This window comes from Miscanthus floridulus, chromosome 14 (genome assembly GCF_019320115.1).
Source record: "Miscanthus floridulus cultivar M001 chromosome 14, ASM1932011v1, whole genome shotgun sequence".
Lineage (NCBI taxonomy): Eukaryota > Viridiplantae > Streptophyta > Magnoliopsida > Poales > Poaceae > Miscanthus > Miscanthus floridulus.
Genome location: NC_089593.1, coordinates 1,759,363 through 1,774,240, shown reverse-complemented (window position 1 = coordinate 1,774,240; position 14,878 = coordinate 1,759,363). Strand labels below are relative to the sequence as shown.

Genomic DNA, 14,878 nt, shown 5'->3' with positions numbered 1-14,878 from the left:
GTTCCTTATTTGTGACAGGTGTATATTTTTATGCCTAGTTACAATTAACTGATTAAGGCACATTTGGTTCTTCACAACCACTCGCATCTCCTTACTAAGCGAGATATCACATGAGAAGGGGTGTTTGGTTCACTGCCGAGGTTTAGTAGGAGAGTCATTTTAGTTCACCTAGCCTAGCAAGGAAAGGCTCACTCGCATGGGCGAGGCGAGGCAACCTAGCCTCTGGAACCAAACTATACCATTTGTTTATCTTAGAACACAAGTAGTCATGTTGTACACTAGAATGTACCCATGAGCAGGTCAAACCAAAATTTGGCAACAATAAATGCTTGCCAAACATACCACATTAGTCTTGCCACACTTTAATGGCAACAAAATCCATCCCCTATAACCTTAGAGATTAGAAAAAGTTAGGTAAACAAAAGTTGAGTGTGGACCAAGTTTCTAAAAAGTTAGGCAGACTAAGGGCCTGTTTACTTCCCAAAAAATTTTGCGCAGTATCCATCACGTCAAATCTTGTGGCACATGTATGGAGTAGTAAATGTAGACGAAAAAAAACTAATTGCACAGTTGGGTGAGAAATCGCGAGACGAAACTTTCGAACCTAATTAGTCCATAATTAGACATTAATTGCCAAATACAAACGAAAGTGCTACAGTAGCCAAAACCCAAAAATTTTTGGATCTAAACGCGCCCTAAGTTGTGTCAGCAACCAAGCAATGGCTAAAACAATTGTGTCTACCTACGGTTAATTGTGGCAACCATAGATTGCAATCCAAACATACCAAGAAATGTCAAAATGTGGCAAAAGAGAAGATGGTTGGATCATAGCCGAACCAATCTTGGTAATGACAGAATCTAGGGCATTAATAAACGGTGTTTGGGTTACTCCTAAACTTTGCCAAAAATAATGAATGACATGGATCCATGTGTCACTATTTTTTTTAATCTAGATACATGAATCTTCGGGTCAATAAATAGAATATATAAGATGACGGAGGAAGTATATATGTGCATCCACTAGCAAGCTGCCACGTCACCCTCTTATTTGGCCAGCCAAACCAAAGCCAGGCCACCAAAACGTTCAATCATGACTTGCCACCAAAGCCAGGCCAGGGCCAAAAATTTTAGAACGAGCCAAAACTTGTAGAGAACTAAATATTGGCCAAATTTTATAGACACCTCAAAATTTGGTCAGGCCTTAATCGGCACCAAAATTTGTGATGACGATGACAAAGCCCAGAAGAATGTCTCACTGTCCCGAGGAGACCGAAGTGGAAGAGAATCACAAGTCGTAGACGGTATCCTAATTTGAGGACAACAATATACAGAGAGCCGAATCTGAGACAAATCTACAGTTCTTGTTTGCTTACAAACACCACCAGATGTCACCATGCCGTTCTCAAAGACTGCAAAGAAATCTCCACAATCTCATTTCGCCAATAACATCCACACATGCATTTTGTCTGGGTTTACTTGCTGCTGCAATGGTATGGGCTGCTATCACCATTGCTGTCACCCGCTGGCCTCCACTAAAACTCGGTTTCCATAGCCATGCCATCTAAGGTCCTGGACGGCTGGACCTGTCAATTCAAGTTGCACAGAAACCTACATCAAAACTCAGTTTCCATAGGTCCTGGAGTTCATTCAAGTTGGCACTGAACTCATCAGACCCAACAATTCTTCATCGAGTGGAGGTCTGGGGGAAGAAAGTTTGGGATTCGGATGCTTTTCTGCTATCAACTTTATCAAACCCCAGTTGCTTGCGAGTTGCGATGTTCTGACACCACATTGTTGCCATGTCAGTTTATCCTGTAAAACATATATACAAGATACTTAATTGACTTTAATTTAATGGAACAGGCATTCAGGCTCCAACATAGACCCAGCAAAACTGATGCAAATTTTTAGAAACCATTCACCAGAAAAATAAATATCCAGCAACTCTTACTTGGTTTAAAAAAGTTTGGCAACAGGATTAGAGTAGAAAGGTAACAAGCATTCATTAAGACTGACCGAGCGAGTGCCGAGTGGTACAACCGTACAAGTGTTTAAAGTCTTGAATGGACCACTAAATACTTATTCTACATGGATGCTGCTTAGTTACAGCTTATTTTTGTTCTCCATATATTCAAGCACAAAGGCTTGTTGTACTTTCATATGTTGGACAAATAGACAGTCTGATACATCATTATTAACCTTTTTCTTGTGTACTTAGAATTTAGAAAGTGTACTGACATGTGGTTTCAACTTAATGTTATGCTTAATGATGTGGCTGACTGATTACCCAAAACCAGCCACAAATACCTTGTTATGTAATTCTACATTGATTTTGACATTTGGGGGATATGTGATCAACAAGTTGCACATTAAGTATGCTCAGACGGAAACTAAACCACACGAAGAGTTGAGGGACCACCACGGATGTACTTTTTACTAAATGAAATAAAAATCTAGAACCTAAGGTGCAAATAATTTGACATTCACATGCTCACCTTTAGTAGCTTCAGCCATAGAGGGCTACAGGCAGCACCATACAGGCTGTCTACTGAAGTGACAAAGACTTCATCACAGAAATGATCTGGCATCTTCAAACTAAATTGTCCTTGTAAAGTCAGGTGGAGGACAGTCTGAAAATTAGAATATTATCATTGCTTAACGTGGTACAGTAACGTTGGATACTGCTAATACTGTAATAATTAACATTTACCTTCTCATGGAAATCATTTCATGTTGAAACTAGAATAAATGGCGCGGCGTTGCCGCGCCAGCCGATGTTGCCATGTTGGGTTTGTGGAAGCTGAGTAGAGCACTGAGATCTTTACCTTGATATAAATCTCTGCAAATCCTCCTCGAAAAAATCATGGCAAATCTCTTGCTGTTCTTTTTGTTAAAAGAAAGAAAGGTAGCAAGTCATTTGAGTAGTCAAGTATAAACAATTACTAGATCTTGAGACGCTATGGCTGTAGCCGAACTCTAAAATTCAGCAAATTATCTGAGTAGGCAGTGCGTATTCTAAAAATAGGTGAAAATATGTATAAATGCAGTATACTGGAATGTGTTAAGAGTGATGTAGTGTAGCACACCAAAAATTTGGGAAGTATATTGATTGACCCAACATACAAGTACTCAAATTTAAGAAAACAATACCATTACATAGATTTCTTGATCTGCCAAAGGTGTTCATAATCCAAGAGGATTAAATAACTAAAAGAACTTTACATCGCAAGAGTGCTCCACGCATCGAAAGTTTCAGTAACCAACATTTCACTAACAGTCCAAGAACTTGACACTTCATGAGACCCAAGCTGGAAGGATCGTAATGAGCCAGTGCCATTGGGATTCCATATCTGGATGTTGGTTCCTTTGAGAATGTTGAAAGCAATGGTATAGTAACCGGTGTGTAACGATGGAGTGTCCCTTAGATCTTAATTGTTACCTGCATGGACATAATTGATTTGCAAGAGTCTAAAGTTAGTTCCAATAGTAGTTTTCTTAATTTTACTCAGAAAATTGCATGTCTCCTCTCTTAGTTTGCTCTTTGTTGGTAGATAACTGAATGAAGTACAAACATCTTATTCAGATCACGGGGAAAAACAACATAGTCCACGAAGAGTAAATTCAAAAGGTAAAATATGGTTTTACACTGATAATGTCAAGTACAGAAATGAAGATTAAATCTAATGTGAATAGTTGGGAAAGTTTGATAAATATGATTGGCATTTCTCTATGTCTGAATTATTAGTAACACTTAGAAATTTTCCTACTAAAATTTAAAGCAAATGCAGGTACAGGAAAAATAAAATTACTGAATAGTTGGGAGGAGATTTCACAAGGCTGAGGACAAATCCTACCAATGGGATAGGGATTAGGAACAATAGCTCACGTATCTCATATATCTGATTGATGGATATAGGAAACTGAAATATTGGATTCTAATCAAGTCGCTCACGTCAGATTGATCCAGGGGGGCTATCAGAAGCACTAAATGGATGTCTATACGTGGAAAAAAAATTGAGAAAAAGAAACGGCGCTTACTTAAGTCGTTGCAGTTGGATGAGTTGAAGTCGTTCACAGTCACACTTCCTTCCACCGGCTGGGTACGCAACCAAAGCCGGCGTCATTGAAGCTGGGTTAGTCGGGGCAGATGCCGGAGTCGAGCAGGCCGATGATGGCGTCCGCCGCAGGAGACGATAATGGAACGTCGGTGGGTGCCGCGTTGCTGACACGCGGGGGCCCGGCGGCGACTGGGACGCGAAGCAGGGACAGAGGCAGCCCCGAGCAGTGCCCATGAGGTGTCGGCGGCGCACGGCGGAGGGTAAGCAGAGGAGGAACAGAAGGGGAGCAGCGTGGCTATGGATTGCAAGGAGCGGCAAAGCTCGTGGTAGTTGCAAAATTAGTGGCTGCGCTAGGGAATCTGCAAGGTGATAGAGGATTGGGAAGACCGGAAGAGACGTTCAGGAAGAAATAAGCCTGAACGAGGATGGTAGCCTGTTCTGGAAGCTCGTGGACATACCTAGCCCAAGCTGTTGTACGGCGTCCGATCTATATCCAATGGCCAAGAAATTTTCGTTGACGTGGCCCAATGGATGGCCTGAGCTTGGCCCTGCTTTCGTCTTGTAGAGATGTCCAAATGTAGTTGGTCTGTTCTCTGCTACCCAATCCAAAATAGATATTGCATGCCAATCATGACAGCTGATAATGCTGCTAAATCACATTTCCATCTCCAAAGAGATCACAAAAACATGACTAGACCGGAGACCAAGTGGAGTCAAGAAACTGGCCTAGTAGATTAGTCACCTGAAAGGGAAACCAAATATCTCATTCTTTCTGTGTAGCTTTTGATAAAAAAATATATATATATGACTATATGCAGATCAGAATGGATGCTCTATTATTCTATTTAGTTAGCACTAGGAGTAAAAAATAGGAAAATATATGGTAAGTTTTAATGAGACACACTCTGCTCATCTCAACAGGATAAATACACAATACACCTTCTGTCATAAGTCATAACTCATAAGTACCATCTACTGTCCTTGCACTCATAGCACAGAATGATGCTAGGAATATGATTCTCCTGAAGAATTTACAGTTTAACATTAGGCGTACCTTTCGTCCAGAATCTGGCATAGATTGATCATTCATCGCATCATCTATCGTGACATCCTCGTTGATGTTTATAGCATCCCTTTGAGATCCCCGGCCAGGATTTCTTTCATAAGCAATAATCTCTTCATATGCCTTCTGTAAGATATCTTTTGCTGCTTTATATACTGCCTCTGATCCAGCTCCTTTCTCAGCACATCTGATGGCATCAGCACATAGGGCATTGTAGCGGCTTGTGGTGGACTGAGAAGCATCCTCATCGTGAGTATTGTTGTTATTATCTTCTAACAAAGCATCATCATCTCTTGCCCACCTTGTCCAACGTTTCATAAAATATTCAAGTGGAAGTGTCCGCGGATCAACTATTATGTATACTCCAAGAATATGACGGCACAATATACCTGAGAATTCAAAATACTTGCAACTACAGTTTGCCATCTTATTGGAAGCATTGTAAGTCACATAGAATGTGTCCGATGGATCTTCATCTTTTGTGATGCTGTATTTACTTATGCAGCCATCTTCAGTCTTCTGAATGATAAACCCCAGAGACTCTGTAAATTCCTCCTGAAACTTACTGAAGACTGCTTTGGTATAGGTGATTGCTGCCTGTTTTTCTATTAGTGATGCAGTTTTTGTAGTTGCCTTATTTAAGCTGGCATCCATATCTGCTTTTGCTTCATCCTCATATCGGCCTGCCAAGCTCGAATCAAACTGATTAAGAAAAACTTCAAGCGTTGTTTTTGAATTGAAATATTTCTTATAGAAATCATTCATGGTTTCCAATTTCCATGTGGGAGATGTTTCTGCAAAGAATGTATCCATCAGGTACAAAGGAACCCACTTTTGGCGGATATTGTATATTGCTTGAAGCCATGAATTCTTTCTCAAGTCATATCTATCAATGATTGACATCCAAGTTGTTTCGAAGGACGAGATGGTTTCAGACTCAAGAACACAGCTCTCAAGCTCGTCTCTTAGGGTTGGATGCTCTGAGTATGTATGGGTCAGCTTTTGCTTGGTTCTACTCAAAATATTCCACTTACAGAAACGGTGACAGGAATTCGGAAAAACCTTCCCAATTGCAGCCTTCATAGCCCTGTTTTGATCAGTGACCAACGAGCATGGCGCCTTACCTCCCATTGCTGCTAACCATGTTTCAAATAGCCATATAAATGAGAACTCCGTCTCTTCCATAAGCAACGCACATCCAAAAATAACAGGCTGCAGATGATGGTTGACTCCTGAGAAAGTAACAAAGGGCATCATATACTTGTTCTTCTTGTACGTCGTGTCGAACGTTATAGCATCCCCGAAATGCCGGTAAGCTGCTTTGGCCCTAGCATCAGCCCAGAAAACATTCACCACACAGCCATTCTTGTCAACCTGTATAGCATGGCAGAATGCAGGGTCATTGGCTTGCATCTTCTTGAGATAATCAAGCAGGCCCTGAGCGTCCCCTCCTTCCCCAAGGACATTCTGCCTGAGAAACGCCATCTCGTCAGGCCCCACCATCGTGGCCTTATCAGAGCCACCACCAAGCAAACCTCTCGCACGAAGGTACCCAACCTTGGCACTACAAGTTCCCAGGTCATGGTTGTGAGCCTTCTCAAGCTTGGAGACAACCCAGTGGTCCGCCTCCCGAACCACCTCCATCATAGCGTTGCAACCTTCCCGCATAGACATCCGCTCACGCTTCCTCGTCGCGTCATCTGGCGAGGTCTGTTTCTTCTTGTACATCCCTTCCCTGGAGCAGACGAACCTCTTCATGACGACAACCTCCTCCGTGCCCTTGGACCGCCGAGACCTGCCGACACGGAAGGGGAAGCCGAGCCGCCTGGCGTACTCGTTGTAGAACGCCTTGGCAGCCTCATCGGACTCGAACGTCATGCCGAGCACGGGCTCACTGGGGTCCTCGGCTGAGGGGAAATCTCTCGTGCCATCTGGATCCGTTCCGGCCCCGACTGACCCTCCTTCCCCGACTGCAGTACCGAGGATGAGACCGTCGCTGTGGACAGGACGGGCATTGGTGTCCAGAGACATGAGGCAATCCACATAATCGGCAATCAACTCGTCGCCTTCCGTCCTTTCCCCCTCCATGGCCATTACCATCTGCGTGTTCAAGAATTCAAGATCCCGTACGAGCATCCATCACCACAGTTACACTGTTGTTGAAACCAGTAAAAAAATCGGAGTGAGTAGGCATCTACACTTGTGATTTGGCCAGATCCGAATACAAATTGCTAAATAGCTCAAGTTAGGGTTCGCGTGCTCAAATTTGCGCAGCAGGAAAGGAAGAGAAAGGGGTGGGCATACCTGGTGCGGTCGGTTCTCGTCGCCGGAAAGGGGCCGACGAAGACCTGGCAGCTGGGCGTAGGGCGGCGGCGGTCCTGCTAGTTGTCGCACAAGCGAGGGTGCCTTTTGGTTTGTGGGAAATAGGCACCGGGACAGGGAAATAGCCGGTGGGTTACCATTATAATTTTTGAAGTTTTCGAGAATTCACCTATTTTAAAACTTTATTATAATTCGTTGTCTACGTGATCTGTGCCATTTACTATGTTGCCTGGGTGCTTAGGCCCACTGTCAGACCATTTTACGCGTACGCATCTTCCGTATAGACAAAAACACCTCTGTTGCTTCTCTCTTCCTCAACTCACTGACATGTGGGTCCCACAAGTCAGATTCTCCTTCGACCTCCGGCCATCCTCCACCACGCAGCGGGTGCAATACGGGGTGGTGGCAGCGGCCTCGAGCTGGAGCAGCTCGTCGCCTGCGGCGGAGAAGACGAAGACATGGCCACGGGAGTCCCCAACGACGAAGTACTTGGTGAGCCCGTCGGGGTCCTCGTATGGCAGTGTGGCCGCCGCCGCGGCGTACGCGCCCTCCCTGAGCCGCGTGGCCGCAGTGAAGTGGAAATGCTCGGACCATACGGGACGGTGCTTGGTGACCGCCACGCCCTACGGGGAGCTCCGGTCCCCGACAACCGCTGCCGCGGGGCAGCCGATGGCGGGGGATCCCTGGGTCCGTGGATCTGGCCCGAGCGCGGACTCGAGCAAGTGGACGGACCTCGTGAGCGACTCTGCCAGCTCCTCCATCCTCGCGGGCTGCGCCGCGTGCCGCTCCAGCAGCGCGGCCTTGGCCGCCGCCTCCACCAGCGCTTCCTCCGACGCGCTGACGAGCGGGAGGAGGAGGAGGGCAGCGATGTAGTGGGGCATGGCCCGTCGACGAGGACTCTATCGTGCTGGTTGCGGATGCCTCCACGTGCAGCGCCGCCGACACCTCCCCCGCGCCGAACGGCCCATCGTCGTCATGAGCTAAACCACCCACTTTCCCCCTGACGACCAGCCTCTGATTGAGCACCCTGCGGCAGCGGAGTTGGAGATGCTAGCAGCATAGAGGATGGAGAGGTAGGAAGCAGGAGCCCGACTTCTATCATTGGGCGCGGCAGTGGTGAGATGCACGGGTGGTGGCGAGGGAGATGGGAACCATCGGCAAGAGAAGGAGACAAAGGGGCCTACGTGTCAGTGAGTAGAGAGAGGGGTGTAGGTGAGGCTAATATTGTCCATACGAAAATACTGTATGTCCCGTACATCTGACAGTGGGCCTCGGCATCCAGGAGATGTAGAAAATGGCATAAATCATGTAGACGAAGAATTATATTGACAATTTGTAACATCCTCGGTGTTACACTGTACATTTTTTGCTAAAACATTGCATATGCATCATGTTTATGTGATAGTGTATGAAATATAATGTGTAAATAAATTCCTGTGACTTGAAACGTTTATTGGAAACGCGAAACGAAAGTTATATTTTATGTCGCGTTATATCGCTTAGAGTTCTAGACGAATTTTTAATGAATGAAAATGCTATAGAACGCATACCCGATGTAAGGAAAATGGACCCTTGGGCCATTTACTTTGGATTTTGATGTTTGATGACTAACACAACCAAATTGGACTAATGAACTTGCAAGCGATTGTTTTGTAGTTCAATAGGATGCAAGACGTGACTTGGACGAAGGCGACGTGATGATCCGATGATCAACGCCATAAGTAAGACCCTAGGAGCACAAGAGAAGACCCAAGATATCAAGCAAAGTCCAAGCATAAAGATAGGAACCAAGCCGTACGTAAGATCGCGAAGAAACGAGCTCACGGAAGTGATCGGACGCTGGACCGGACGCTGGAAGAAAGTGACCGAACGCTCCGATCAAGAGGCTCGGCAACATGCGCAACCAGACGCTGGCGGCAGATCAACCGGACGCAGGACAGCAGAGTCCGGTCGAGTACAGAGATGTTCCAGAGCGGCGAAACTACGACCAGACGCGTCTAGTGGCAGTGGCCGGACGCTGGTAGCGTCTGATCAAGTGTTCGTGGCTCCAACGGTCGGGACGACCGGACGCGTTCGGTCAGGACGAGTTCAGCGTCCGGTCAGTAGCAGAAAAGCAGGATTTCATCCCCAATTGCTACTTTCTCAGTGGGGCTTATAAATACAACCCCCAACCGGCCAAATGAGAAGTGTGGAGCTGAGGAAACATACCAAGGGTGTTGATACACCATTTTAGTGATCTCCACTTGCATAGTGCTTAGTGATTCATTAGGTGATTAGCGTAGGTGCTTTGCGAAGTGCTTAGGTTGATTAGACCACCGCTTATGCGCTTGCTCTAGGTTTAGACCTAGTGTTTAGTGAGGTTTGCATACCTCTTACCACTCGGTGCTTGCGCGCACCATTGTTGTACATCGGAGGGGCTCGAAGTCTTGCGAGATCACACCAACCGTGTTTGTGGTGTGGCCGCCACCGTGTATCGGAGGGAACAAGGCCCGCGGCGGTTTGCCCAAAAGCTTGATAGTGAAGACGACGGGGAGCATCCGGGAAAGGCTTGCCGGAAGGCACTTCGGAGACCCACTTGCATGTGGGGAAGGCTCGAGGCTATCCACGGAGTTACCCGGCCGGGAGCTTGGCCCTTGCGAGGGATTCCTTGCGAGGGGCTCCAACGAGGACTAGGGGGAAGCTTGCGCGCTTCTCGATACATCGGTAAAAATACTGGAGTCGTCGACGGGAGTTTGCATATCTCTACCTTGCTCTTTACCTTCCGCATTTATATTTATTGTATTACTCCTTTTGTGGTAGAGATAGCAACATACTAGCAAAACCGTAGTTGCACATTTAGATAGTTTATCTTTTGCATATGTTTTGCTAATGTTAGAAAAAGAGGCCATAGTTTAGAGTTAGAATTTTAAGTCGCCTAATTCACCCCCTCCCCTCTTAGGCGTCACGGTCCCTTCAATTGGTATCAGAGCCGGTTGGCTCAATTTGGACCTTTGGCTTAACCGCCGTTGAGCCGACGCTATTTAGAGTGGTTGGGATGGATACCTCTAGGCCTCCGCACTTTGACGACACTAACTTCCTTTATTATAAGGCTAGAATGGCTTACCACCTTGAGATGGTTGATTTGGGTGTATGGAGAGTCACTCGTGACGGGATGAAACCCATCAAGAATCCCGAAAAACCCACAAAGAGTGATGAAAAAGAAATGCATTCCAATGCTAGAGCTAAGAATTGCTTATTTGAATCATTTAGCAAGGATGTGTTTAACCAAGTATTCACTTTAAATATGGCACATGAAATTTGGTTAAAACTCCAAGAGCTCCATGATGGCACAAGTAATGTCCGTGAGCAAAAATATTGTCTAGCTAAACAAAATTATGATTCCTTTACAATGAATAATGATGAGCTTGTTCGTGATATGTATTCTCATTTGAATCTAATTATCAATGAGCTCCATTCAATAGGATTAATAAAGCTAGATGATGTAGACATTGTGAGGAAGATCATCTCCGTGCTACCACAAAAGAAATATGCAAGCATCATCACCATCCTTCACAACATGGAGGACTTGAGCACCATGACCCCGGGCATAGTTATTGGCAAGTTAGTGGCATTTGAAATGTCACGTAAGATGGGTCAAGAAGAAGCTTCTTCATCAAGCAAAGGTAAAGCTCTCGCATGTAGCGAGAAAAAGAAGATGAAGGGAAGCAAGTTGAGACAAGCTCAAGCTCAAGCTCCTCAAGTAAAGATGAAGAAGAAGATGAGGACGATGATGATGATGAAGAAGATTCAAGTGATGATGATCAATCTTCCTCCTCCACCTCCGACCATGACGAAGAATCAATCAAATTAATCAATAAGGTGGAGAAGATAATCCAAAGGCTCAATGTTAAGGGTGTGCCCATCCAAATTCAAGATCTCATTTTCATCAATCAAAGAAATGAGCAAAGAAAGAGAGGATGCTATGGATGCGGTGAGTTGGGGCACTTTGTGGAAGTTTGTCCAAACAAGCCCACACCCAAGACAAAGAAGAAGGCATGCAAGAACCAAGCCCTCACCTCAATAAGATCATGGGATGATTCTTCAAGTGAAGAAGAACACCATCACAAGAGGCGAGGCCGCAAGCACTCATCATCAAGCTCTTCACATATGTGCCTTATGGCACGAGGTAACGAAAGCTCATCCTCTAGTGAGAGTGATAGTGATGATGATACGCCTTCTTATGATGTAATTATGTAACAAAATCTTAAATATGCTAAAGTTTGCACTAGTCAACAAAAGAAGCTCAAAAGTTTAAAAGAAAAACTAGATAGTTCACAAGAAGCATACAAAACTTTGCTTGAACAATATGAGAACTTTGCTAATCTAAATGTTGAACTATCTACTAAAATTGAGCAACTTAAGGCTAGTGCAACAACAAATGAATGCACAATCAATGATGAGCAACTTGCAAAGAAAAATGAAAAACTAAAAGAAAAGTTAGCTAGCTCACAAGATGCTTATAAAAGTTTGCTTGCAAAAATGGAAACCATGTGCAAACATTGTGATGAGCTAACTAATAAAGTTGCTAATCTTGAAGCCGTAAGTACAACCCCCACCAAGGCATTTAAAAAGAAAAGTTCTATCTTTAACATGTCTAAAAAGGATGCCTCTACTTCTTGTAATGATTTATGTTTAGACTCACCTTTGTGCAACCAAGTTTGTGTTGAGAAAGTTGTTATAGACACATGCACACAAGAGGTCACAAAGGAGAATGAGCAACTCAAGCAAGAAGTAGCTCGCCTCACCAAGGACTTGACTCAAGTGAAAGGCAAGGCGAAGCAAACCCAACTTCATCAAGATAACACCATCAAGGGAGTGAAGACGCTTGATGAAGGAAAAACTGTGGTTTGCTACATGTGCCATAAGGAAGGTCACAAGTCCTATGAGTGCAAGGTGAAGAATGGGGGAGGAGTAAAGAAGAAAGAGAAGAAGCAAACAAGCAAGCTCTCCAACACCTACACCAACAAGGTGGACAAGAAGGCCTCCACACCTTATCTCTTGAAGAAGAAGAAAAATGACAAGGTGGTGGCCATCAAGGTGAACAAGCAAGCCAACAATGGGGTCAAACGCTTTTGGATGCCAAAGGAAATCATTTCCAACATGAAGAGCACCAAGAAGGTTTGGATCCCGAAAGGGAAGTAAGAAGTCTGATGGACTTCGGGGAATTTGGAGTCTTGGCAAAGTATGGATGCATTTCATGGGGTGCATCATGATGGACAAAATCATTGCCAAGTGGGTTGGTGAATACTATGGACCCAAATTCCCCTTTCCATGTTAGGTAACTAGATTCAATTTACTTCAATTGGTATTTGTTTTAAATTTTCATACAATTGGTATCTTTTAGCATCTAGTTACTATTCATGCCTAGGCTTGCATTTGCATGCTTATATCTTTTGTCATGCACACACTAGGTATTTCATATGGTAGGCTTGCTCGGTTTTATTCTTATTCCTTGGAGCAATCCTATATGGTTTAAAATTGTTTAGGAGCACGGCACATAGCTTGTCCTTCAATTGTTCATCTAATATGTGCCAAAGTCCAAATTGTAGATAATTTCTTCCGAATATCATCTTCGAAAATGATTCTCACATTCATGAGATGTCATCTTTCAAGTAAAATTATTGATTCTAAAATCAATGTGCATGGTTCCAATAAGTATCCCATACTTGTGTGCACAAATTTAGGGGGAGGTTACTCTACAAGTTGGATGCTTTGAGACTAACACCTTTTCAAGCTTACCATATATGTAGTAGTCTTATTGCAAGGAAAATAGAGTCCTCGGAGTTAAGCATCATACTTTAAAGATCCACCACCGGTTGCAAGTGGTAGAAATCAAATTGGTTTTCGCATGTGGTATTTCTAAACCAATATCATCATGTTGATTTCATTTTGATATTTATATGCTTTCTCCATGCATTATATAGATTAAATTCCCGTGAGCAAAAATTTGCCAATTATGCATATGCTTTGCCTTCTATCATATGTATGCATATATTTAGGGGGAGCTTTGACTATATAATGTGAGAGTCAAATTTTGTGATCTATTTCACTCTACACATAAAGGATCACAAAGTTTGACCCTCCCTTGTGCAACTAATGTCTTCCTTTTCGGTGTTTGATTCCAAAGGGGGAGAATTTAGAGGACCAAAAGCAAGCATTAATTTATAGTAATTGTCCGAGGAAGGGAGGATAGTTGATTATGGATTAGCCTATGTAATGAGAAGAATTTATAAGCAAGGCTTAAATCCATAATACCACATGGGGACATTTGTAAGGGCAAGATAAGTTTTTATAGTCTTACAAGTAGTATCTTTTAGCATCATATAATCCTGCTCCTTGCATTGCATCCTAGCAAGTAGGTAGTTTTTAAATTTCAAAATTCTATTATTTGCTTGCTTTGGTCGTGTTGTCATCAATCACCAAAAAGTGGGAGATTGTAAGGAAAATGGACCCTTGGCCCATTTACTTTGGATTTTGATGTTTGATGACTAACACAACCAAATTGGACTAATGAACTTGCAAGCGATTGTTTTGTAGTTCAATAGGATGCAAGACGTGACTTGGACGAAGGCACCGTGATGATCCGATGATCAACGCCATAAGCAAGACCCTAGGAGCACAAGAGAAGACCTAAGATATCAAGCAAAGTCCAAGCATGAAGATAGGAACCAAGCCGTACGCAAGATCGTGAAGAAACGAGCTCACAGAAGTGACCGGACGCTGGACCGGACGCTGGAAGAAAGTGACCGGACGCTCCGATCAAGAGGCTCGGCAACAGGCGCAACCGGACGCTGGACCGGACGTTGGTGGTAGATCGACCGGACACAGGACAACAGAGTTCGGTCGAGTACAGAGAGGTTCTAGAGTGGCGAAACTACGACCGGACATGTCTGGTGGCAAGTGACTAGACGCTGGCAGCGTCCGATCAAGTGTTCGCGGCTCCAACGGTCGGGACGATCGAACGCGTCCGGTCAGGACGAGTTCAGCGTCCGGTCAATAGCAGAAAAGCGGGATTTCATCCCCAACGGCTACTTTCTCAGTGGGGCTTATAAATACAACCCCCAACCGGCCAAATGAGAAGTGTGGAGCTGAGGAAACATACCAAGGGTGTTGATACACCATTTTAGTGATCTCCACTTGCATAGTGCTTAGTGATTCATTAGGTGATTAGCGTAGGTGCTTTGCGAAGTGCTTAGGTTGATTAGACCACCTCTTATGCGCTTGCTCTAGGTTTAGACCTAGTGTTTAGTGAGGTTTGCATACCTCTTACCACTCGGTGCTTGCGCGCACCATTGTTGTACATCGGAGGGGCTTGAAGTCTTGCGAGATCACACCAACCACGTTTGTGGTGTGGCCGCCACCGTGTACCAGAGGGAACAAGGCCCGCGGCGGTTTG

At 44.4% G+C, this 14,878-nt stretch overlaps 1 protein-coding gene across 4 annotated transcripts; it reads right to left on the bottom strand.

The window, feature by feature from the left end:
• Positions 1-1,264: 1,264 nt before the first annotated feature.
• On the bottom strand, positions 1,265-7,540 carry LOC136504469 (protein FAR1-RELATED SEQUENCE 5-like). Of its 4 annotated transcripts, none has more exons than XM_066499405.1 (7): positions 7,426-7,540; positions 5,113-7,274; positions 4,039-4,800; positions 3,151-3,439; positions 2,711-2,878; positions 2,496-2,630; positions 1,265-1,812 (listed from the first exon to the last, which is right to left on the bottom strand). In XM_066499405.1, the coding sequence occupies exons 2-3, from the start codon at positions 7,255-7,257 to the stop codon at positions 4,750-4,752; spliced, it is 2,196 nt and encodes a 731-aa protein (XP_066355502.1). In that variant the 5' UTR covers positions 7,258-7,274; positions 7,426-7,540; the 3' UTR covers positions 1,265-1,812; positions 2,496-2,630; positions 2,711-2,878; positions 3,151-3,439; positions 4,039-4,749. The 4 variants fall into 4 exon arrangements, with proteins under 4 accessions (XP_066355502.1, XP_066355503.1, XP_066355501.1 ...); XM_066499406.1 differs by having other exon boundaries at positions 2,711-3,439; positions 4,039-4,417; positions 4,517-4,800; XM_066499404.1 differs by having other exon boundaries at positions 2,711-3,439.
• Positions 7,541-14,878: the final 7,338 nt, after the last annotated feature.